The following is a 24,256-nucleotide window of genomic DNA, read 5'->3' as shown; positions in this document are numbered from 1 at the left end:
AGCCTCTTTGATAGGGGAAGGGTAATACCTTGGGGAAATACTGAGCACAAAATATGTAACTTTCAGAAGGCGCTCTCCATTCACATAAGCTGGTGTCCTGCTTTTCCTAGGGCAAGTTTCAGAGCAGTTCACGATGTTTAAGTGAAGTAAGGATGTCTTCCTCTCCATAGGGCCCTTGCATTGGGAACCAACAGAGCCTGGCTCACAGCAGGCTGTGGGACGCGGTGGTCGGCTTCCTCCATGTATTTGCTAACATGCAGATGAAACTCTCTCAGGTACCGTGGTCCGTCCCCAATGAGTCATTGGTGTGAAATGCTAAGTCAGCCCCTATTCCTTGGTATTCCCACTGTGAATGTGGCTGCTTGATCAAATGGCTGAAAGAGCCATGCAGATTAGGTCTTATTTTTAAAACTGTGGGTCTAAATGGGAGACAGGAACGAGTGTCCTCCCCTCCCCCAACAGGCTTTTGCATGGATGCAGCTTCTTTCCTTGTGTCCTACCAACCTACCCTCCTCATAATTGCTTCAACATTTGCTCTTTATGGACTAATCCCTTTTGCTTCCTTGTCAGTTTATAACAACCTACCAGCCCTATGTGATCTGTCAAATAGATGTCCGCATGTCTCTTTAATTCTCATATGCCTCCTCTCTCACCTTTGCTTACCCCCCTTTCCCCATCTCTGCCTTTCCTTCTCACTCCCCATCTCTCTGGCAAGATGAATCGTAATCGCTCGGAGCATTTATTATGAACAAATACACGTAGCGTATGCAGTAGGTGATCACCTCTCTCCATGGCAACACATGAGGGAGAACTTCAGGGGTTTTCAGGCTGATTAGAATAACATTTGCAGCATTAATTTAAATAATGTGTACCTAAAATTTTCAAGGCTGTCACATCTGCCTCCTTTCTTCTGGAATGTGCTGTTTAACCCTTTCATTTTTCCCCTTTTGACTCTGGCCTTATGGGAGGAGAGAGTTTTTGGGTGGGCTGCTGATTCGGCGGTAATATGTCAGCTGACAGACTCCTGTGTAGTGCAGTGTAGAGGCTCCAGACAAGAGCCTGGTCCTGCCACCTCCTGACTGGTGACTTTCAAGAAGTCACTTCCGTTTTCTGGTTTTTTGTGTCATCATCGGTAAAGTATTGGGAGTCAGAATAGATGATCTCTGAGGTCTCTTCCAGTTCTAATGCTCTACACCTCTTTTTTGTATATAGCTGTGATACACACCCAAGGTGCAGGGGAAATCCCTCTGAAATTTGAAGGGCTAGACAAAGAACTATGTCTTCGTGAGAGAAAGTCTGTAAGAGAAGTGTGGCCCAGATGCATTTTCAATCTCACCTCCCGCTTGCCCACCTCAGATCTGCCAAGAATTGTTTTCCTTCTGTGGCAGAGGGTATAAAGCAGAGTGTTGACTTGGCAATGCCCTGTCTGAGATGCTGAAATTAAAACCAAACAGACTAGTTTCAAAACCATCCAGAGGTATAGCTTCAATTATATTACATTTTAAGGGACCAGTGACACCCAGATCACCACCAGCTAGAATCAGGAGAACCTAAATTAATCCAGAATCTTAATTAATTCATTTAAATAAAGGAGAACCCACTTGGTGATTATAATCTCGATACCTTAATTGGATTGCAAAATATTCCCCAAAAAGCTTACTTGTATTTTTCCAGTATAAAACAAAATAAAAACAAACAAACAAACAAAAACCATATAAACTACTAGAGATACCTAAAGGCTCTTTGGTGTATTGGGTTGTTCAGTAGTTTTGGACAACAAGTGGTGTATCTGCCACACCATGCTACTAAAAGGAAAACCATAAAGGAGTGTTTGTTATTGGCCGAGCCCTGCTACAACGAGCCTCCTAAACTACAAACAGTGGATCATAAGATGTCCACGTTCACGATGACAAGGGAGCTCATTCCAGAGACTGACGTAGCCTTCGCCTAAGCTTTCCAGAGCAGGCTCTTCTTGCTCGCTGCCCTATACTTTGCCGAGGGTTCAGATAGCTCAGGGGTATCTCCTGTTTCTGTTCTAGGATTCCAGTCAGATCGAGCTGCTGAAGGAACTCTTGGATCTCCTTCAGGACATGGTGGTGATGCTTCTGTCCCTCCTGGAAGGTTGGGCTGTTTGGTATAACTAGGCATTCACACAACTGTAATTGGTCTGAGCACTAACCGTACTGATCATACAGATTATCCTTCTGGCAGGTCATTGATCCATATGATACTGGTTAGAAAGCCAAATTTTCAGCAACAGAAAATGAGTGAGGGGCACATGGTCTGATGGACAAAGCCAAAACCAACTCATTTTATGTCAGTAGGAAAGCCAGAATGAACTGGGGAAAACTTTCCTCCAAGCTTTGCTCTTCCTTATCCCCTCCCTCTCCCCATTGCTTTTCAGTACATCTGGCTGCCAGTGTGTATGCCAGCCATTTAGCTGGGCACCCTCCTAGGTCTAAGGCGATGAGAGGGGCACCACTTATCCCTACGTGTCCCCAATAACCTGGTAGCAAAACCACGTCCCAGGCCCCAGGCCAGATAAGAGGCCCTGGCGTCGCCATCTCCTTCCTCCCTTTGTTTCTCACCCACTTGGCTCCTAGTGGTGGAGTCTTTATGGCTTGCCGCTCCCCGCTGCCCATTTCCAAATCATCACAGTCAGTAAGGAGCTGACGGATTTGGCATATAGGTCTTCTAAAAATAGCTACCTGACCAGTTACCCAGTAGCTTGGGTTTATTGATATGTTTGTATGTCTTTTTGAACCTGCCTCACAGGAAATGTGGTAAATGGAACTATTGGCAAGCAGATGGTTGACACACTGGTAGAGTCATCTACCAATGTAGAAATGATCTTGAAATTTTTTGACATGTTCTTGAAACTTAAAGACTTAACCAGCTCAGACACCTTCAAAGAATACGACCCAGATGGCAAAGGGATTCTCTCCAAAAAAGAATTCCAGAAGGCCATGGAAGGGCAAAAACAGTACACACAGTCAGAGATTGACTTTCTCCTTTCGTGTGCAGAAGCTGATGAGAATGACATGTTTAATTACATTGATTTTGTGGACCGGTTCCACGAGCCAGCCAAGGACATAGGGTTTAACGTGGCAGTGTTATTGACAAATCTCTCCGAGCATATGCCAAATGATTCTCGCCTTAAATGCCTGTTGGACCCAGCAGAAAGTGTGCTAAATTACTTCGAACCATACTTAGGACGCATTGAGATTATGGGCGGGGCCAAGAAAATTGAGCGTGTTTATTTTGAGATCAGCGAATCCAGTCGAACTCAATGGGAAAAGCCCCAAGTGAAGGAATCTAAGCGACAGTTTATCTTTGATGTTGTCAACGAAGGTGGAGAGCAAGAAAAAATGGAACTGTTTGTGAACTTCTGTGAAGACACCATCTTTGAAATGCAGTTAGCATCTCAGATCTCTGAATCTGACTCAGCTGACAGGCCAGAAGAAGAGGAGGAAGATGAAGATTCTTCTTACACCTCAGAAATTGAGGGTGAAGAGGAAGATGACAAGTCTCTTGAGTCTGCCTCTGCGTTCGCCATGGCCTGTGCCTCAGTGAAGAGAAACGTTGCCAACTTTCTAAAGAGGGCAACCCTGAAGAACCTCAGGAAGCAATACAGGAAGGTGAAAAAAATGACTGTGAAGGAGCTGGTGCGGGTGTTCTTCTCGTTCTTCTGGATGATGTTTGTGGGGCTATTCCAACTGTTCTTCACCATATTGGGAGGAATATTTCAGATCCTCTGGAACACAGTGTTTGGAGGGGGCCTGGTTGAGGGGGCAAAGAACATCAGGGTGACCAAGATCCTAGGGGACATGCCTGACCCGACCCAATTTGGTATCCACGATGATGCTGTGGAGGCCGAGAGGGCGGAAGTGACTGACCCAGGTATCACCACTGAACTAGTACATTTCATAAAGGGTGAGAAGGGAAATGCAGATATTATGTCAGATCTTTTTGGATTCCACTCAAAGAAAGAAGGTGGCGTAAAGCATGGGCCCGAAGTGGGTTTGGGTGACCTCTCTGAGATTATTGGCAAGGATGAACCCCCCACGCTAGAGAGTACTGTACGGAAGAAAAGGAAAGCACAGGTAAGCAGAATTTGTTTTCATCATTTTTCTTTCATATGCCCAGAAAAAGACTTGCCACTGTAACTTTGTCATTACTGACACCAATTCCCTAAGAGCCAACAGTGTATTAGAAACCACCCCTCCTACGATTACACTGATCTTATAATTCCAGCTCTGACACATCTGGAGAGAGTGGGACGTAAATGGTTGTCTCAGTGTCTAATTGCTTAGTGGTCTTCAGTTTACATCATAGAATTCAAAGATGATGATCTGTGACACTCGCTTTGCTTCCACACTTTTATTAGTTCTTATGGTGGACAGGTTCTTTCAGTGAGCCGAAAGCACAGAAAATCAGGTATAGCATTAGAGACTTGTGAGACAATGCTGCAGTGTCTCAAAATGTCCAGATGATGTCCTGTGATGTAGCACAGCGTCCTGGGACACGTGCATTCTTGTGATGTACCCACTCTAAAATCTGGACTTCGAGTCAGTCAACTAGATTAAGGGAATAAGGTATCAGTAATTCAGAGCCCCTTGGTCATGGTCGTAGTCGTGGATGTGAGCCCTCGGTCAACCCTCAGTCGTAGGTGTTTCTCTGTGTTGTAGCATCCAACTTGCAGCATCGTCTTAGCATTAAAGAGAATTTGGAGAGAAGTGTGAAGAGATCAGAGCTCAAAGACAGCTTTTATTCATTCGTTACGTGCTTGTCACTGGTTTGGGCTCCAAGAATATAGTGGTGAATAAGAAAGTCACTGTCCCTATAATTTAGTGGAAAAAACGGACATTGCACAAGTCAGGATAAGCGTGAAGAATGTTAGGAAGGAAGAATGCCAGGTGCTAGGGAAATGTATAGGAGGAAACTCACCTGGTTTGGAGAGTCAAGGAAGGAAGCATCAGAATCATAGGCATTCCTACAGTATTAATGTATTTACTCTGCTTTGCTCCCTGATGTAGGGCATAGACAGAGCTTGATACATAATAGAAACTCATTCAAGGCCTGCTACATACCAGGCTATGTTCTTAGGACATATGAATACATATTCATATGTCTTAAGAACATAGGACATGGTTAACAGAAGAGACGACATTTTTGGTTTAATAGAACTTCTAATCAAAGAAGACAACAAATAAATAAGATAAATACCATTTATGACACGTGCTAATAAATGAACAAGGACATGAGTGACAGAGTGAATGTGGGCCCTAACATCTATAGGATGGAGGCTTCTGAAAAGGTGTCATCTGAACCAAGTCCTAAAAACTGGCAGGCAGGTAGAAAGCCAGGGCAGCCATACTCCAGGCAGAGGATGTGGCTAGTATCAAGGTCCTAGGGTAGGATTTGGAACACCCCAGGAAAGGAAATCAGGTCTGGTGTTTGGGTGGAGGAGGTAACGAATCAGGTGGCACAAGACAAGAATGGAGCAACAGGCCATGCTCATGTAGGCTTTGAAGACCTTGGTAAGGAACTTGAATTTAATACTAAGCGCAGTGGTCTCAGTCAGAGGGATTGGGGTGGTGGTCAGAGGACTGAAGACAAGGCGGGTATCCTGTCTGATGGAAGTGAGCTCTGTATTGGGCCTGGTATGATCCGTGTTGCATCTCTCCCTGACCCCATGCAACAGCAGGACCACTGCCACGGGGCTCTGAGTGTCCTAGCACAAGTTTTCTCTTTGAGTTGAATAATAATAGAGCAATGGGGTTTTCAAGTTTGAAATCTTTGTCTTGGCATCTCTCCAGAGTAGTTTGGTATATAGTGGGACGCTTATGTTCCATAATCCTGAGAAAAGCAGAAGCATGATGAGAGAAAACCATTAGGACTTCTGACCAAGGAGATGAAAACGGCCAACGATCACCATGAACTCATTGATTTGAGGAAAATTTGACTGACTGTTATTTTTGTCTAGGCAGCAGAGATGAAAGCAGCAGATGAATCGGAAGGAAAAGTAGAACCTGAAAAGGCAGAGTAAGTTCTTGGTAGCTTCGAGAACTCACAATCCTGTAGTAGATAGTTCTTGATAGCATCTACTGTTCTATTTCTATGGTAAATACAAACCTTGACTTCTGTTAATACGAGAAATAGATATTGTACAAGCCCTGGATACATCTCCTTTAACACCAGCTATACAATAAACACATTCTATTAATCTTGTTAATTTTTTAATCTTATTTGTAGATCAGAATTTCACCATCTGGCCAAACAAATTATCAAACGCCCACATTTTGCAACTTCATATAATGATGACAAAGTCTAACACACCCAATATCTATTACATTGCCAGACCCTGTGCTAAGGTCTTTTATGCAATATCTCATTTAATTCCTACTGCAAACTTAGAAGAATAGGTATTATTGCTAATTCATGAAGTCTTAAAAAAGTAAAGGACTTTTCTAAAGGGAAAAGGTAAGCTGAACTTTAGAAGACTATGTACGTTTTTATAACTGATGTGCACCTATGACCATGGCCCATCAAAGTTGACATCCAGGCACTGTGGGGTGATATAAAGACCTGAGGTTAACCACCCCCCACCCCAAGGAATAAAGATTTCTCTTTAATTCAGTCTCCCTGCCTGGACCAGGCCTCCCTCTGCCCTCCGTGCTGAGTGGGTTTCTTATTCCTGCAGCACGGAAGATGGGGAGAAGGAGGATGCAGCCAGAGAAAGCGAGCAAGCCAAGGCCCTGTGGGCGGAAGCAACCAAAAAGAAAAAGCGACGGCGTGGCCAGAAAGTCGAGAAGCCTGAAGCCTTCATGGCCAATTTCTTTAAGGGGCTGGAAATCTATCAGACCAAGTTATTGGTAAGCGCTCCAGCCCAGGACCCACTCGGTGCAGGTGTTGGCCAGGGCAGACTTCAACAAAGTGGCCACTGATTTTGTTTCATTGTCTGGTTAGTTGTGCTTCCTCACATCCTCATTCCTCTTCTCGTTTATCTGCCTGTTCCTTTTGTGTTGGAGAAAAGAAAGGATAAGTGAAAAAGCCAAGCCCTCTGCCCAACAGTGGTGATACCCTCTCTGACCAGCACTCCCATCAAGAGAGTGGGACTTCCTCTTTCCAGCTGGTCCTATATGTGTCATGTATCATGTGGGGATGTAGCTAATCCTAGTCCAGAATTCAGCTGCAGTGGATCATTTGGCATGCAGAAAGAATATTCCTAGGTTACATGAGGTTCTCACACGAGTCCTCAAAAGCTTTGTTATTCCACATGCACTCAGCCCTCAGCACAGTTTGTGATATTCCTTCTCTGACAAATTGCCCACTGAGGTAGGGCTGCTGATAGCCAGGACACTTTCCCCAGCGCCATTGGTGAGTGTCCCCTACACAGAGAGACCAAGAGCCTTCCCAAAGCAGCTGCCTACCATTCCTGTCCTAAAATACTGGTGTTTCCAGAAAGATGGCAGCATGAATGGGAATGGCGCCCCCTGAGAGGGGGGAGGCAGAGGCTCTGGGTCTGTGACTTAAAAAGGGACTTGGACTTTGGGCCACAGTCTGGCTGAATGCAGGGCGGGAGCTGTAGGGGTCTTTTAGGAGCCTGAATCATTCATAATTTCCAAATAGACTACTTTCTGTATGGAGTGCTCACAAATGCACGCACACACACACACCATCTACCTACCTTTATAATAGCATTTGAGTCCCCTGCTGGTGGCATATTTAGGCATTTGGTTCCCTGAGGGATAAAATGGAGCAGGGCTCCTTTTGAGCATCATTCTAAAGTATTTTTTAAATCACCATTTCTGGTTCCTCTCCAAAATAAGCCCTAAGAAGGCCGGGATCGTCCTAGAAGGGCAGTTACCAAAGGCTAGGACTCGTCCTGCGTGCACTTCTAACCAGAGAGCTTTCGTGCGAGAGAGTGAGGTGCTCTTTCCCCTCCAAAGCTCTTTGACTTCTGCTTGTGCTTTTCTTTTCAGCACTACCTGGCCAGAAATTTCTACAACCTGAGGTTCCTGGCTCTGTTTGTAGCCTTCGCTATCAACTTCATCCTGCTGTTTTACAAGGTGATATTTCATTTGGGTGTTGTTCGCTAAACATAGTGTATACTTTTTTTTAAAAAGTAATAGAAATTAGAGCAAAGATTCTAATACTTAAAATATTTCTAAGAAATTGGCTTCTAAAAAGGATACTGTCTTTAACAATGGGAGTAATGGTGAGACTACTTGCAAGGGAGGCCAATTAGGACACTATTTCAGTAATTCAGGCTTGTTCTAGTTTTTATTTTATAAATTTGCCAGATATTTGTTGGGCATCTACTATGTCCCAGACCCTGTATTAGGAACTATGAGGTATTACAAAATGAGTAATAAATACAGTTTTCCCTGAGGGATAAGGTAACAGAGAGCCATCATAGTCAGCCCGTATTAGAACGATTATGAAGGAAGAATTGACAGGAGTTGGTTTCTAGATATGGGAAAAGAGGGACTAATCAAGATAAATGAAGATTTTGAACGCTGGTAAGTGGGTTTCATACACTATAAGCACATAATAAATGTTCGTGTCATGAACGAATGAATGAATGATAAGCCCTGGATTCTTAACATAGACTGGCTATTCTATCTCTTGCCTCTCTCCCTTCCTATTTAAAACCACCAGTCTAATTTTTATAACACGTGCTTTCTACTCATATCAACCTTCCACTCAATGAACTAATGGCTGTCTAGTGCCTGTAGAAGAAAAATGGAAGTGTAGAGGGGTGTGGCAAGACTTGATTTTAAACATATTGAGGTTGAAGTGACTGCAGACAGCATCCAGGCGAAGGTAGCCGCAGACAGTTGAAGCTGCAGAATGGAAGCCTCAGAAGTGTAGATTTGGGAGTGTGTGTAAGAACGGCAGTTGAAGCCGTGAATGTTGAGTGTGTGTGTGTACACTTGTGCGTGCTCATGTTTGTATCTTAACCTCCTCTCAGGCCACAGCATTTCAGATATAACAGGGATCGTAGGCACCAGGATTATAGCATATACATATAGCAAAACTTCCCTAATTTAAAAAATGTTCGCTTTTCCTCAAGATAGGTTTTGTCTCTTGAAAATTTTATTTGCAATTATTACAGATACTGAGGGTTCCCCATTCATTCAGCAAGTGATGCTGACTCGCTACTATTTGCTCAGCATATGCTAGCAATAAAAAGTATGTGGGGAGAGCCAAGTGTCAGAGGCTCTTTCTGGTGTTTATAGTGGAGTGTGTGTGTCTTGGACCAGGTCACCGAAGAACCTTTAGAAGAGGCAGAGGACGTTGCGAACCTGTGGCATTCCTTTAATGACGAGGAAGAGGAGGAAGCGATGGTGTTCTTTGTCCTGCAGGAGAGCACGGGGTACATGGCCCCAACACTGCGGGCTCTGGCCGTTATCCACACCGTCATCTCTTTAGTCTGCGTGGTGGGCTATTACTGCCTGAAGGTGAGTTGCTGGCCGCTCTGAATCTAATCTGACTCCTTGGGGAAGAAGCATCATGTTTGAACCGAGCCAGCCCTGTGTTTGCGAGGGCTGATAGGCTAAGGTTTGCGAAGCAACAGCATGAGCATCACCTAGCAGCTGGTTAGACCCACAGAATCTTGGGCCCCGCCCCAGGCCTTTTAAGTCGGAATCTGCACTATAACCTCCCCAGGTAATCTGTATTCACACTCCAGTTTGAGAAGCCCTGCTCCACGAGTCCCATTTCAGGCGCGGCTTACTGAATTTCACAGAATTAAAATCATCAAGCTAAGTCATCTGTGGAGCTAGTAATAACACGTTCTTCTGATCTTTGAATTTTTGGTGGAATTTTTATAGGAATGCTTTTCATCTTTCAAAAATTATTAGGTTTTAACTATTTGAGATATCAAAAGAAAATTTGATCAGTTACTGTTTCAGTTCTAATGCTGCATAACAAATCACCCCAAAACTTAGTGGCTTAAAATGGCGTGTTCTCTCTCTGATTCTGTGGACCGGCTGGGCAGGCACATTTGAGCAGTTTCTCTGCTCCATGTGAAGGCAGCTGCATCAGCCATCATCTGGAGGCTCAGCCGGGTCAGACTGTCCACGATGGCGCTCGTTCATGCTAGTACGTTGGCAAGGCAATGGCTGGCAGGCTGGTCTCAGCCGGGGTAGCTGGGCCTCTCTGTGTAGACTCAGGGTGTCGCCCTTCCCATGGGGCCCCTCCACGTTCTCTCTCCAGCCAGGTAGCTGGACTTCTTGCATATGACGCATAAAAGTGAAAGCTGGTAGCCCTTTTTAAGGCTTAGATCCAGAACTGGCACAGTGTCGTTTCTACGGCATTCACTTGGTGAAAGCAAGTCACAGGGCCAGCCCCAGATGCATTGCTGCACAAGGATGTGGAGGGCTGCACAAGGGCACGAACGCCGGGAGACCGCATTTATCGGGGCCGCCACCACAGTCACATCAGTCTTCATTCTGTTTTTGGTGCTTATCTTAGTCCTTTTTTTTTTTTTCTATTATACCACTTTTTTTTTTTTCCTCATTACATTTTTCTTACTTTAGTAGGAAGTCTCCTTGGCTGTTCACCAAGCCAATTTCTCCCTGGGAAGAGTCCAGGAAATATATTCCTATCCTTATGGCCCTCACTTCTCCCAGTATTACGTAGTAAGTCCAGTTACCCTGCTAAAGAGACCACATCCCCTAAACCACCCCGAGGACTCCACCGCCACAATAAAAGTTTCTGGAGCCAGGCTGCCTGGGCTGGACTCACAGCTCGACCACTTAACTATGCCATTCCTCTGTTTCCTCTGTAAAAACGAGTATTATAATACCGCCAGCCCCTAAAAGTTGCTGGGAGGATTAAATGGCTTAATATGTGTCAAAGTACTCAGAAGACCAGACATAGTAATGCTGGAGTGCGTGAGCTACTGTTCCTTAGATCACAATCCTAACTTCATCTTGTTGGATGGGGTGCAGATATACTACTGACCTGGAGAAAACAAGAGAAACACTGCCTAGGGAATAAAAATGGACAAGTCCTATTTACAAGGCTTTACAAACTGTTAGGAGATTGAAGGGGGAATGCTTTGAATCCCAGAGATCAGTACTGCTCTGAAACTTGATATTATTATTGTTATTGAGTCATTTCAAAATACAGCAGAAATTAGTCAGCGTAGCTTTATCTTTGCTTCCCCTCCTACATCATCCATTAACTGACAGAAATCATCAATTCCTCACGGTGTGCAATGCCTATTATTAGCCTTTGCCACCTTCCTATCATTAATCCATTATTTGCTCAGTGTTGTTTCATTGTTTTAAAGAAAGAAGAGCAAGAGGTAACTTTACAAATCATGATCTAAATTTTGTCTTTTTGTCTTGAAAATAAAAAGACTATGTGGGACATATGGATATCGTGAACATTGGGAAAGAGTTATTGGAGAATGAGTTTGGAGACCAAGGTCTCGAGGATGTTGCTAAGTAACCAGTGGCTTCCCAGCTGAATGAGAAGGCCTGGTTCTGTCTAAATTCAGCATTTCTGGCAAGAGCTCTAGCTATTCTGACTTCTGGGATTTCGATAGTATTCTCTAACCTCACTAACTCTGTCCTGTGTTTACAGCGTGTGTGTGTGTGTGTGTGTGTGTGTGTGTGTGTGTGTGTGTGTGTGCGCGCGCGCGCGCGTGTCTGGTGATGGTTGGGGCGAGTGGATTATTTTCCCATCCTTTCCTGTGTACTTCTTCGGTGGTAGGTCTTTATAGTCATGCCACCATATGTAAAGTTAGAACTATAGGAGAATGGAGAAAGAGAGTTGAGAACAAATAAGTGTGCTTCTCCCTGACAGGAATTCTGGGGAAGAATCTCACGAAGAAAACCTCAATACAGAAAGACTACGTACATAGTCCATTGAGCGTTCCCATTCTATTAAACCATGTTTCATTAACCAGACTTCAAAGCCATAAGATGACTATGACCCTAGCCATTGAAGGGAGTTGGAATTTTTCATGGTATTCCTGTGGCTGACCAATCAATTCTAGAGTAGTTGAGCTCCAGCCTAGAAGTCCTAGGAGACTTTAACTCATTTGGCCCAGGGGCTCATCTAAATATGGCCTTCTCACCTGGATGGGTCAAGACGTCTAGTTTGCATTAATATCAGCTGTTTACCCAAACCTTAAACGGTGGCTCAAATCACATCAGCTTTTGAAAAGGGGGGTGTATTAGCCAAAGTGAGAAGAGACATGACTTTGGACCTCCAATTAGGCACCCTAAGACTCCTACTACAGAGAGATTGTAGCCCAGAAGTTGGAAGGCCGATCTGTAAGAAATGCTTGGGAGAGGGTGTGTTAATTAGAAAGCCTTCTCTAAGTTACCAGTGTCTTCCCACTCCTAGGTCCCTTTGGTGGTATTCAAAAGGGAAAAAGAAATTGCCAGGAAGCTGGAGTTTGATGGCCTGTATATCACTGAACAACCATCTGAAGATGACATCAAGGGGCAATGGGACCGCTTGGTAATCAACACACCGTAAGTACCCACCCACACTCACACACACCCAAGGTAATCGAGCCTTCTAAGCCTTAGTTTCCTCCTCAGTAATAAAGGGATAAGAATACCACCTCCTACAGAGTATTCACGCTTGGCCCAGTGCCTGGCACACGGCAGGCATCAAGCTGTTATTCATTCCCTTTCTCTATTTAAAAAATGGCCATTTCATGCCGGTGCATTCACAATTGTGAAAATGAGAGTTACAAGATAATGTTCTGAAAGAAACGAAATAGGGCTAGATGGGTAAACAAAGGTAACCATGTTGAAACTCCGAGCTGTGCCAATTAAAATATGCACATCTAGAAACAAGAACCAGGACCCCTGGGGGGTCAGGCAAACAGAGAGAGGCAGCTCTAGAAAAGCACAACTGAGCTTTCTAAAATAGTCCTTAGAAGGAAAAGACTCTACTCTTAGGGGAAAAAAGTGAGCATGCAAATCAAAGACCTGTTTCTGGTCCCTGCCAATCTCTTCAAATAAGGAAAGCTACTAAGCCTGTTTCTGACCCTGTGTCATTACTGTACAGAAACTTGGGGATATTAAAGAATTCAATTCTTTGGTAAGCTTTCTGCAATTACACATAATGCTTGTGTCTGTGGCACAAGGTGTAATGGCCTAACAGTCCCTGTAAAAATGCAGTTCAGTTTCCAGAAATTTATCCTAGAGAGGTAATGAGACAAGAACACTACAATGTCCCGAGGATGTTTGCTAATTTTTTAAATTTGAACTGGCTTAAATGTCCATGAGTAGGAAAACGCATAAATAACTGCTTAAAATAACTATTAATAACTGTTTTAAAAATTTTTTGATACATGAGCCTTAAATTTTTTTCAGAGTAATGGCATCATTGTGCATGTCATACTTTTGTAACCTGTTGTTTTCAGTTAACTATATATCATGGAGAGCTTTGTTTTGATATTTTCATATTGTTAAAGACATATAAAGATGTATATGTATATGTTTTTAAAAGTATTATAAAATGAACTACAAAGGTTAAAAAATGGAACATTGCTGAAAACTTCAAAGTCCTAGACGTTATCCTCCTTGATCATATATATTCCCCAAACCTCCAGCACACTGCTTTCCTGACTTCAGGGATATTCACTCTTTCGTTTTAGTTTATAGTTTTACCACTTAGGTATCCGTCCTTAGATATTGTTTTGACTGTTTTTTAACTTTCTATAAATGGAATTATACTATGTGTATTGTACCATCATTTGAGTAGTTTGTTCAGTACTCTGTTTGAGAACTCACCTATGTTGATATGTGTAGCCATGGTTTTTGTCATTTTCAAAACTCATGAGTGTATTATCGTGTATTTATCCGCTTTCCCAACAGTGGATATGTCAAGTGTTTTCAGTTTCTGGCTATTAAAAACAGTGCTACAGTGAACACTTTTATAATTCATAAACAGTCTGTCCAGAGTAGAGACCCAGCAGAAAAATTTGCTGAACAGTAAGTAGGTTATGCAAATGTCTGTCCCAATTTACCTTCCAATCAATACTGTATGAGAGTTCTTGCTCCCTGCCTTCCTGCCAACACTTGTTGTCAGATAGTTTTGCTAATCTTTTATGTGTGCAAGGCATCTCACTGTGCATTTCCCTGATTTCTAAAGAGGTGGAGCATCTTATACTATTATTCTTGACCATTCATGTATAGAGGTATCATTTATTTATGAATTTTTCTTCTGAAGTTTCTTTTGTCTACCCTTGCCTTTAAGGAATATAATCAAGTAAAAATATGGTTTCTACCTTCAAGGAGCTTGCATACCTAGTCAGGGGACAAAAATACACAGAGTAAAGTGAGGTCATCTGCAAAAGGGTCTTGCCCAGAGCCTTTGGTCAATGGACCTTCACTACTTGTGGAATTTTCCACTTCCAACAAAACGTGACTGAGGCTGTTATATGTTATGGACCATTTGTATAAAGGAGAGAGATCAGTGTAGACAGAAGAAGCCTGGCTTGGTTTTTACTTGTGTTGTTTTTTTAAGAAACAAAATGAAATACGTGAAAAAAAAAATCAAGGAGCAGAAAAATACACAAAGAAGAAAGTCAACATAATTATCTCCATCCCCCAGAGATAAAACTGATTAGCAGTTTATTCTGTAAACCCAGCTTTGTTCATTGCTTTTAAGTGGCATTTGGATGTTTAAGACAAAGAAACTGTTTTAACTATAAAAAAATTTTTAAAAAAAAGATCGCCTCCCTCTTCGGCACAGGTGGCATTTGCTAAGGACATTCTGCTGAGAGGTCTGTGAACAGAGGGAGACTCCCACTTCCTCGCCACGAACTTGGGTGGTTTCTAGAATAGGGGGCTTTGTGTTCTAGATCTAACAAGAAAGACTGAAGGAAAACAGAAGTTAAGGACGCATGTACCAAGAGCCAGAAGTTCCGTGGCTCTGCTCTAACCTCACAAGCAACCCTCCCAGGAAGGGTCAGTCATTCTGGAGAGGAACAAAATATTTTAAATGGTTTTTGACAACACATCTGAAAGTGACAGTTGTTTCTGGCCTTTAACAGTAGGAAACTATCTGCAGTGAAACTGGTAGAAGCTGCCAGGCAGAAGAAAGATCCATTGGGCAGTGAAGGAGAGAGGGCGGGGGGAGGGTTAGGTGTGAGATGTTATAGGGAACCACCTCCAAAGGAGAGAGGGATGTAGTTCCCTAAGGAAAGCAGACCCCACAGGAGTTATATGGGGATGGAGAACAGAGTTAAGAAAAACCCTGTAGAAATTCCCAGACTGCAAACTTCATGTACTTAGAGACTTTGTCTATATGCTGTACCACCGTATCCCCAGCACCTACCCCAGTTATTGACATAAACTAGGTACTCAATGAATGAAGAATGAAGGCATGTTTTCCTACAGGATTCTGCTTCTAATTTTATTGGGATCCATAAATAGCTATCCGCTTCTATCTAATCCCATCATCACAATTCCTGGCTCTTCACTATAATTTTGAGGTAGAAAATGCAGAGGGGCTTTCCAAGTGTTTCAGAAGTCAGTACAAAGCAGTGGAACCATAAATCAGTTAGTCCTGTGGTGACTCTGAACTTCAATCAGGTATCGAATTCTTCAATGAGCAGGACAAAAACCAAAAAGGAATTACAGATTCAGACACTCAAACTGCAGTTAGTTGATGTGCTCGCCTTGATGTTAAGAGACTCCCTTTTTCATTTTCTTTTTCAGATCTTTTCCTAATAACTATTGGGACAAGTTTGTGAAGAGAAAGGTATGCCCTTTCAGTGGGGGAGAGTTCCATCACCAACAAAAAAAATGTAATAGATTTTATTTTCCCTATCTAAACATGAGTTCATTTGATGTTACTTTTATGATGGTTTCTTGAAAACATGAAGTCACAGAAGGGGTTTTACATGAACATGTGTAGGTTTTTGGCTCCATTCCTATACTCATCTGCCTTAAACAGTTTAAAATAATCATTGTGTTCTGCATACTAGGTTTTTTCTCACTTCCAGAAAGAGTATCAGTTCGAAAAGCAGTTTTCATTTAATTGCCATTATTGTTTCTGGTTTGTTTGTTTGTTTTTTTTGGGGGGGGGGTATTTTTTTCTCTTTATTTTCTTGTTACATTTTGAATCATAACTTTATTAACCTCTTGGAAGAGCCCAGTGTAGCAAAGCTCTGAAGATGCTGCGACTAGAGACAATATTGATGGTGACACGTGGCCCAAACTCACCCTGTCATCCTTTCTGCTTTAGGTGATCAACAAGTATGGAGATCTTTATGGAGCAGAACGCATTGCCGAACTCCTGGGTTTGGACAAAAACGCCCTTGACTTTAGCCCAGTGGAAGAGACGAAAGCAGAGGCGGCGTCTCTAGTGTCATGGTACAGAGCTTAAAATCCAAAGTCCGCTTAAAGTGGATCCTTTGATTTTCCAGCCCTTTTCACTGTGCTAGGGGGAAGGGGGGGGGGAATCTCAATCATATCTGTTTTCTCAGGCTCTAGTCTGGCTTAGTGTTTCTTCTAGATTCTAACATATTGGGAGAACACTGCTTTAATAATTTAAGGACCTATCAGCTTTTATGCCTGATAGAGCTGAAAAAGAAAGACTAATTAAAATTTCAGGATGTGTGTGTGATTCACCCATTCTTGGGCTCATGAGGAACACATACAACTTGATAAAGCTCAGAGCCGTATTTAGATTATTAAACCCGAAAGAAAAAAACATTAATTTCATCCCTCTTATTAAACACTTAACTAAATCTTGATGTTTATGTTTTTAAACTATCTGTTCCCCTTTAGGCTGAGTTCCATTGACATGAAGTACCACATCTGGAAGCTAGGAGTTGTTTTTACTGACAACGTAAGTATGGCATCTGGAAAAACAATATTTTATACCCTGGGTTAAGGGATGTCAGTAGATGCCACAGGGAAGCAAGCTAGGGAGGATGCCCAGAAAGAGTCAGGGATTACTCCAAAAACAGAGAGCCTGAGCGGCGCTGGGGACACTTTTCTCTGGGTAAGACAGATGGGGTTTCACTTGGCAATTCTTAGACCGGTTCACAGAACCACAGCACCTAAAAACCCTGTATCCTCACTCCCTGAGGATGAGAAAAAAATGATTCGCACATCAGGAGGCATGAATGCCCGAAAAGCTGCTAAAATGTCTTCCATCTCCACAGTCCTTTCTCTACCTTGCCTGGTACACAACCATGTCCATCCTTGGCCACTACAATAACTTCTTCTTCGCTGCTCATCTGCTGGACATCGCCATGGGCTTCAAGACACTGAGGACTATTCTGTCATCTGTAACTCACAACGGCAAACAGGTATTAGGTTTATACTAATGTAGAACAGGATGGATCTAGATATGGGCAGGAAAAAAATAACACAGGTAATACAACTAGTATATGACAGGAAAGTGTGTGTCATCATCATGTATAATACCCCTTTCTTAGCCAAACACTTGAATTAAGGGTGATTGTTTTTATAAAATTGCAGCCAATTAAAATTATAGCTATCATTTAAGAGGCGTAGGGCCTTGATTCAGAAACCCCTAACATTTAGATCAACCAGGGAAGAGGAGGAAGAAAGGAGATGGATATATCCAGTCACTGTGGAGAACTTTTGCAGATCTACCTCTTCCTCCATGGATCTGCTATACCCACTGGGGGTTAGCTAGTGGTCATATGTAGCTAGAAAACTCTCCAGGTACTTCTGATACACGCTTCCAACTAAGAACCAATGATTTAGACATGTATATAGACAGCTATGTATGTGTATATGTCTATACATACAGAAAGTTGAAAAGTTGATATAGCTGTATGTCTATATACAGACATAGTAAACATTAAAAGATGTGTTTATACAGCCATTGCTATATCCAGTCTGTTTTCTACAGTACTGATTAAAATCTCATGACTCCTTCTGTCAACAAACTCAAACCCTTTAGCATTTCATTCCACATTAAGTGCAATTCCATGAATGGGACATGTTCTCTCACATCTGTAAACTTCTGTATAGGAGAGGGAGAAGAGAAGGAAGTTAAAATGTGTACAGCCATTATGGAAAACAGTGTGGAGTTTCCTCACAAAATTAAGTACAGAATTGCTATACGACCCAGCAATCCCACTTCTGGGAATGAAATAGGTATCTTGAAGAAACATCCACACTCTTATGTTCACTAAAGCATTATTCGCAATAGGCAAAATATGGAAACAGCCTAGGTGTCCATCGATGAAAGAACAGATAAAGAAAATGTGGTATATGCATATGATGGAATATTATTCAATCATAAAAATGGAGATCCTGTCATTTGTAACACAGATGGACCTTGAGGGCATTATGCTAAGTGAAATAAGCCAGGCATAGAAAAACAAATCTTATGTGATTTCACTACATGTGAAATCTAAGAAAGGTGAACTCAGAGAAACAGAGAATAGTGGTTGCTGAGGGCTGGAGGGTGGGAGAGATGGGGAGCGTTGGTCAGAGTACAAATTTCCAGTTATGAGATGAATAAATTCTGGAGCTCTACTGTAAAGCATGGTAATTATGGTTAGAAATACTATAATGTATACTTGAAATCTGCTAAGAGTAGATCTTAAGTGTTCTCACCACACACATGCAGATGGTGACTGTATAAGGTGATGGATATATTGAGTGCAGTCATCATTTTACAATGTATTCATATATTAAACCATGACGTTGTACACCTTAAAAAAATACATAAAGATTCCAAACAGAAGAAAATGTCAAGTTGACCTTTAATCATTCTAAAATGGAACATGCTAGATCATCAGGTATTAGGTTTATTTCTTCTAGCCTTCTGGTAGTAGCAACAGTCAATGTTTCTTGTTGTAGTCGGTGGTAAAAAGAATGGAGGAAAGCTAGAGGTAGAAGTTTGCTGCCACATAGAAGAACTAAAATTTGAGGGGATAATAACAACCTGTGATATAGATGTTTGCATAGAGCTGTTAAATGCTTCCTTATAGTTCCTCGGAGAAAGGGCATTGTGTACTTTTGCATTGTGTCTTGGGAAGTTTCATCCTGTAAAGGCAATGTTTCCCAAAGTGTGATCTGTGGGGTACCAGTCCTACACTATGTTCTTTTAGAATTATTTTCTTCTCCTTTACTCAGATATTGAAAGTTCAGTTTTTATTTTAGCACTCACACCTACCCCCTTAGGTGTAGCATCCTGAAGACAGATTGTATCTTATTGATCTTCATAGCTCCAAATCAGCACCTAGTCCCTTTTACAGGCTAGATGAACAGGCCCTGTTTGCTCCTCATTTACGATACCTCCTAAAGCTGGGAAATAAACATGCCCCATGACCCCTACGAAGGTCCTAGGCAGATTTCTTGGTTATGAAAAGTGTCGCTTTGCTCAACAATCATAAACAATTCTTACAGTAACTTGAAAACTGTGACAGTTACCTAGTTCATGGTTATTTATGAAATAGCATCATGTAACGAGACCGACCAATCCAAAGAACCTTTAGTTTCTTGAGAAGCAGTGTTAGAGTAAAAGCTGCATCATGAAACCTCAGGTCACTGCTCTCTAAAAAAACAAAAAAACAAGGTAACCCTAGTCATGACACCTTCACTATTCAACCCTGACATCCCTTTGTAGTTTACGTAGGCCCAATTCGATACCCTAGGCATTAGTCTGCTTGCGCTGCTTTAACGAGATATCACCTCCTGAGTGGCTTAAACAACAAAAATTTATTTCCTCTCAGTTCTGGAGGCTGAAAGTCCAAGATCAAGGTGTGGGTAGGCTTGCTTCCTCTGAGGTGTCTTTCCTTGGCTCTCACCTGACCACCATCCTGCTGCTTTTTCACTTAGATTGTCCTGCTGTGCATGCGGCTATCTGTTCTGTGTCCTAGCTCCTCAGCTTATGCGTAACAGTTAAATTAGAATAAAGCCCACTCTAACGGCCTAATTGTAATGTAATTATATCTTTAAAGACCTAAATTCAGTCACATTCTGAGGTACTGGAAGTTGGGGCTTCAGCATATGAATGGGGAAGGGTGAGGAGGACACAATTTAGCCCGTGACTCCCCATCATTATCCTTTTCTCCCAACAGCCTGTTCGTTTCTACAGTTTCCGCTTTCCTTCCCCACCTGCGGTATCATGGTCCTTATTGCCCAGTCCCTCCTTGTTCTCCTTTCTCCCCAGCTCAGCCTCACCTTTCCTGTTTTCTTGGGGTCCCCCAGGAACCTTTAAGGTGGAGAAGACCCACCTCCTTTGTCTTTCTGTCCCCTCCCAGCTGGTTCTGACTGTCGGTCTCCTGGCTGTGGTGGTTTATCTCTATACCGTGGTGGCTTTCAACTTCTTTCGCAAGTTCTACAACAAGAGTGAAGATGACGACGAGCCCGATATGAAGTGTGATGACATGATGACGGTAAGAGCCCACTCAGGACCACCTGGTCGCCCAGCCTTGTTGGAAAAGAGGGGCTGTGGGTGGTTTGGGGAACTAAGAGTGATAGTTATAGAGGAGAACATGATGTCTCATCCGAAGGCGAGAAGTGTTCTAGAAAGGTGGAAGTGACGGAAATGGGTTTCAGGAGTGCTCGCCTAAGGCCGGGTGGAAGGAGCAGCACACCCTCAGGGCAGGTCGTCATTCACACGCATTCGTTTGTACTGAAGTGTGAGTGGACCTGTATCTAAACTCGTCTCTGAGAGCTGGATGAAAGTGCCATGAATGTGTTGCTCAGTTTATTGCAGCAAGCCAGCACGGGTTCTTTCAGCCACCAGTCTGAAAAATGGTACAGCAGTACGATCAGGGCAGCGGCAGTCCCGTCAGGACAGGCCCAAGTGGGAAAGCAGGGCACAGCTCAGAGTGCAGCAGCATCTCTACAAGGGTATAGTGACTAGAGGTCAGGAAAAGGACATGTGTGTCAGTGGCAGGGAACTGCCCCAGCTGCGATCATTTCTCTAGACACATGGGTAAGACCTCTTGGCTAAAAACTCTCCTCTGCTTTCTTGGGGCAGAACCCTCCTGTGACCAGCACCTATTTCCATGTTGCCCCTGGCTTTTGAATTTTCATTTGTAAGACTGCCGTTTCCTCTGAACCAAACCCATCCGGTCAAGAGAGACGGAGGGCACCCTGCTCTGTGAGCCAGTGCCCAGATGCTTGCACTGGATCACACTTAGCATAGGAGAGAAAGTCTGTTCCCTAAGATGCTACGGGAATCCTGGCCCTACCGGGTGTACGGAGAATGCGGAAGTAGGTGGGGTCTTCTCCGCGAGGCTGTAGCCCGGCCTGAAGTCCACACGAGCACTGGTAAAATTAAAAGAAAGAAAACTAATATCTGGCATGTATGCCATACCCGTCAGGGCACAAAGGTCTTTTAACTTAAACATACCTTAGATGAAATCTTTTGTATGTATCAAATAGCTCAACATTTTTAAATGAGCAGAAAACATCATTAAAGCCTAAATGCAACACCCTCTCCCTTGTCCTTGTGGTAGACGCCAAGCTGACCAGAGGGTGTGTTGGGGAGCAGTTAGTTGGGACAGCAACACCACTGGCGAGCACCCTTCTCCTGGCCCAGGGCTGTCATAGTTTGATGTAATTATATGCGTGATCTGACCACCTTGCTAAAAACAACACTGTGACTTTTACCTTAATCGCCATTATGTTTCTTCTCCAGTGTTACCTATTCCACATGTATGTGGGAGTGAGAGCTGGAGGCGGCATCGGCGATGAAATCGAAGACCCTGCTGGTGACCCTTATGAAATGTACCGCATCGTCTTTGACATTACATTTTTCTTCTTTGTCATTGTCATCTTGCTGGCCATCATTCAAGGTACGTTTGCCAGTTAAGTACAAGCAGGGCTTAATCTAGTTCTCTTTAACTTCCTACATCTATGACATAATTGTTTTCTATAAAGGGGTTTGGCCATTCCTTTACTCGTTAATGCAACAAACATTTATTGAGCATCTACTATATATGAGGCCCTGGCTACATGTAAAGCCAGAGACACAGCCAGGTACCAATGCAGGCATACCTCATTTTACTGTACTTCACTGAGGTTGTGGTTTTTACAAATTGAAGACAAGACCTTCCACCAGCAAAAAAGGTAATGACTTGCTTTATTGAGAGACTCACTTGATTGCAGTGGTCTGGAACCAAACCTGCAATATCTCCAAGGCATGCCTGTAGAAGAACCTTGAGAATCCTGACAGCAGACCACCCCTTCTTTCCATTCCCTGCTCCGAACTGGTGATTTCCTTCTCTTCTGTTCCCTAGAGACCTCCTGGGCCTAGTCTTGCCCTCATCATTTTCATCCCAGGCAATGGGGTAGGGAAGGAACATAGGAGCTACGAGATGTGACAGGTTTCCTCTTCTTTGCGGGGAGGGGGTGGGATAATGATAGTTAAGCAACAACTTATCAGGAATTAGAGGAAGATGATGAATCTAGTTTGAGTCACACCTTGTGGTACCTGGAAAACATGCAGGTGTTGAGAACTAATAAGTAGTTAACTGTAAAAGGTTTTTCAAGGGACAAGTCAGGAATGAAATAGGATAGAATATAATACGTATAAACACAAAAATAAAACAACAGAAGACTCATCGTGGCACTGGGGCTCAAAGGTGTGGGTGTAGAGCAGCAACAGGACCCAGGAAGAACCCTGAGACTCATCAATGCCTGAGGGGCTAGGAGAAGAGGGAGAGCCATAAGACAGAAAGCAGAATGGAAGGGGGAGGGACAAGTTTCTAGGAGGAGTGAGTGGTTAGCAGTGCTACTGTAGAAAGGTGGAGGATGAGGAACAATGCGAAGCCGTTAGTCAGGATGCAGTATTTGAAAACAAGTAGATTTTGCCGATCTTGTTTTCCTTGAATAGTTTCCTTGGCTTGATGATTTACTTTTTTCAAAACAAAGTGGGCTCTGCCATTCCCTCTATCATTCCTATACCCTGAACCTCTGAACAGATTATCTGTCTTCATATTTAAAATTCCAGGTCTTATTATTGATGCTTTTGGAGAGCTAAGAGACCAGCAGGAACAAGTGAGAGAAGATATGGAGGTAATGTTCTCCTGGCAACTCATCTCAAATCCATTTTTGTATGTCACAGCAAATATAATTTTTAAACAATAGGTTCTGAGGGCCGGCCCTAGCAAAATTACCAATGAAGTTTTCCATGCCTGTCTTCTAGGAGTCTACTACTAGCTCTCTGTTCTGCTCTATTCCATGCCCCTGCACTGTGCTTGAGCAGGAGCAAGCACCCTCAGCTAGCTAGGATCTAGGTGGGTGGTGCTATGGAATAGACGACTAATAGTCTGAAGAATCTCATATTTTTCAGTGTCTCCCAATTCAAGCAGAGATCATCACCCTTTTTCCACTGCCTGTAACGTCACACCTACTAATGCCTTTTACTGCTATTTTTCTAGACTAAATGTTTCATCTGTGGGATTGGCAATGATTACTTTGACACGACTCCTCATGGTTTTGAAACGCATACATTACAAGAGCACAACTTAGCCAACTACTTGTGAGTACTCTTGGTCAATAGGGGTGACGGGGGAAAGAGTGGTGGAGTAAAATCAACAGTTATGTCATTTAGTTCAGTCTCTGCTGATGCCATTTCCTCCTATTGCTCTGAAAAGCAGAGGCAATTACAAAAGAACTTCCAGAAGCCCCCATGAGCCCACATCTTTCTCAATACATGCTGCCTCTGCCATGTTTTCATAGATGTGTATGGTGGACTATTCCTGCTGAGCTAAGGTCAGTTCTTCAATCTAGGATTAGATCCTGTCCTTTCTCAAGGTCACATTACCAGAGTTTTCCTATCACCACACAATTTTTAATCCTGAGCAAAGAAAAAAAACCTGTGGCCCCACTTTTACTTCCAGCAAAAACTGAAAAATGTTTTACCCTTCCCGGTCAGGCCTTCCTTCTCACTGGCTCTTGTCAAGGTAGCCAGTGACTTGTATATCGCTAGATCCTGTAGTCAATTTTCAGGCCTGACCATGTCCATCCTCTACTAGTAATATAAAGGCTCCATGAGAGATTTTTAGATGTGTTTTCACACTGTTCTAAGGCCTGGGAGCTAGTAGACAAATAATATTTCACCTTTCCTAAAGTGAAATGTTATTCACTTAAAAACACATGATTCATTGCCTACTGTGTGCCATGGACTGCCTGTGAAACTTAAGAACTTTACAGAGAATACAGATTACCTGACGATTTGGATTTCTCTAAGTGATTAGGTCAGCAGGTTTTTTTCTTTTCTTGAAAATACACTCCTGGCCTAGCCCTTCCCTGTTGTGCCT

At 42.9% G+C, this 24,256-nt stretch overlaps 1 protein-coding gene across 1 annotated transcript in view; it reads left to right on the top strand.

Annotated features, from left to right (window-relative positions):
* RYR3 (ryanodine receptor 3) overlaps positions 1 to 24,256 on the top strand; it is a 464,873-nt gene that overhangs the window by 437,707 nt on the left and 2,910 nt on the right. The window contains exons 87-102 of the mRNA XM_016160800.2: positions 171 to 275; positions 2,040 to 2,121; positions 2,776 to 4,103; positions 5,987 to 6,045; positions 6,704 to 6,875; positions 7,986 to 8,072; positions 9,270 to 9,467; positions 12,370 to 12,500; positions 15,705 to 15,747; positions 16,234 to 16,361; positions 16,779 to 16,839; positions 17,159 to 17,305; positions 20,243 to 20,377; positions 21,631 to 21,787; positions 22,945 to 23,009; positions 23,375 to 23,475. Of these exons, the coding sequence (XP_016016286.2) occupies positions 171 to 275; positions 2,040 to 2,121; positions 2,776 to 4,103; positions 5,987 to 6,045; positions 6,704 to 6,875; positions 7,986 to 8,072; positions 9,270 to 9,467; positions 12,370 to 12,500; positions 15,705 to 15,747; positions 16,234 to 16,361; positions 16,779 to 16,839; positions 17,159 to 17,305; positions 20,243 to 20,377; positions 21,631 to 21,787; positions 22,945 to 23,009; positions 23,375 to 23,475 (2,999 nt within the window). The remainder of the gene's footprint in view (positions 1 to 170; positions 276 to 2,039; positions 2,122 to 2,775; positions 4,104 to 5,986; positions 6,046 to 6,703; positions 6,876 to 7,985; positions 8,073 to 9,269; positions 9,468 to 12,369; positions 12,501 to 15,704; positions 15,748 to 16,233; positions 16,362 to 16,778; positions 16,840 to 17,158; positions 17,306 to 20,242; positions 20,378 to 21,630; positions 21,788 to 22,944; positions 23,010 to 23,374; positions 23,476 to 24,256) is intronic.

The sequence above is a fragment of the Rousettus aegyptiacus genome, unplaced genomic scaffold (assembly GCF_014176215.1).
Source record: "Rousettus aegyptiacus isolate mRouAeg1 unplaced genomic scaffold, mRouAeg1.p scaffold_m13_p_3, whole genome shotgun sequence".
NCBI lineage: Eukaryota > Metazoa > Chordata > Mammalia > Chiroptera > Pteropodidae > Rousettus > Rousettus aegyptiacus.
Note: the sequence above shows the minus strand (reverse complement) of the source record. Positions and strands in the feature narration are given on the sequence as shown.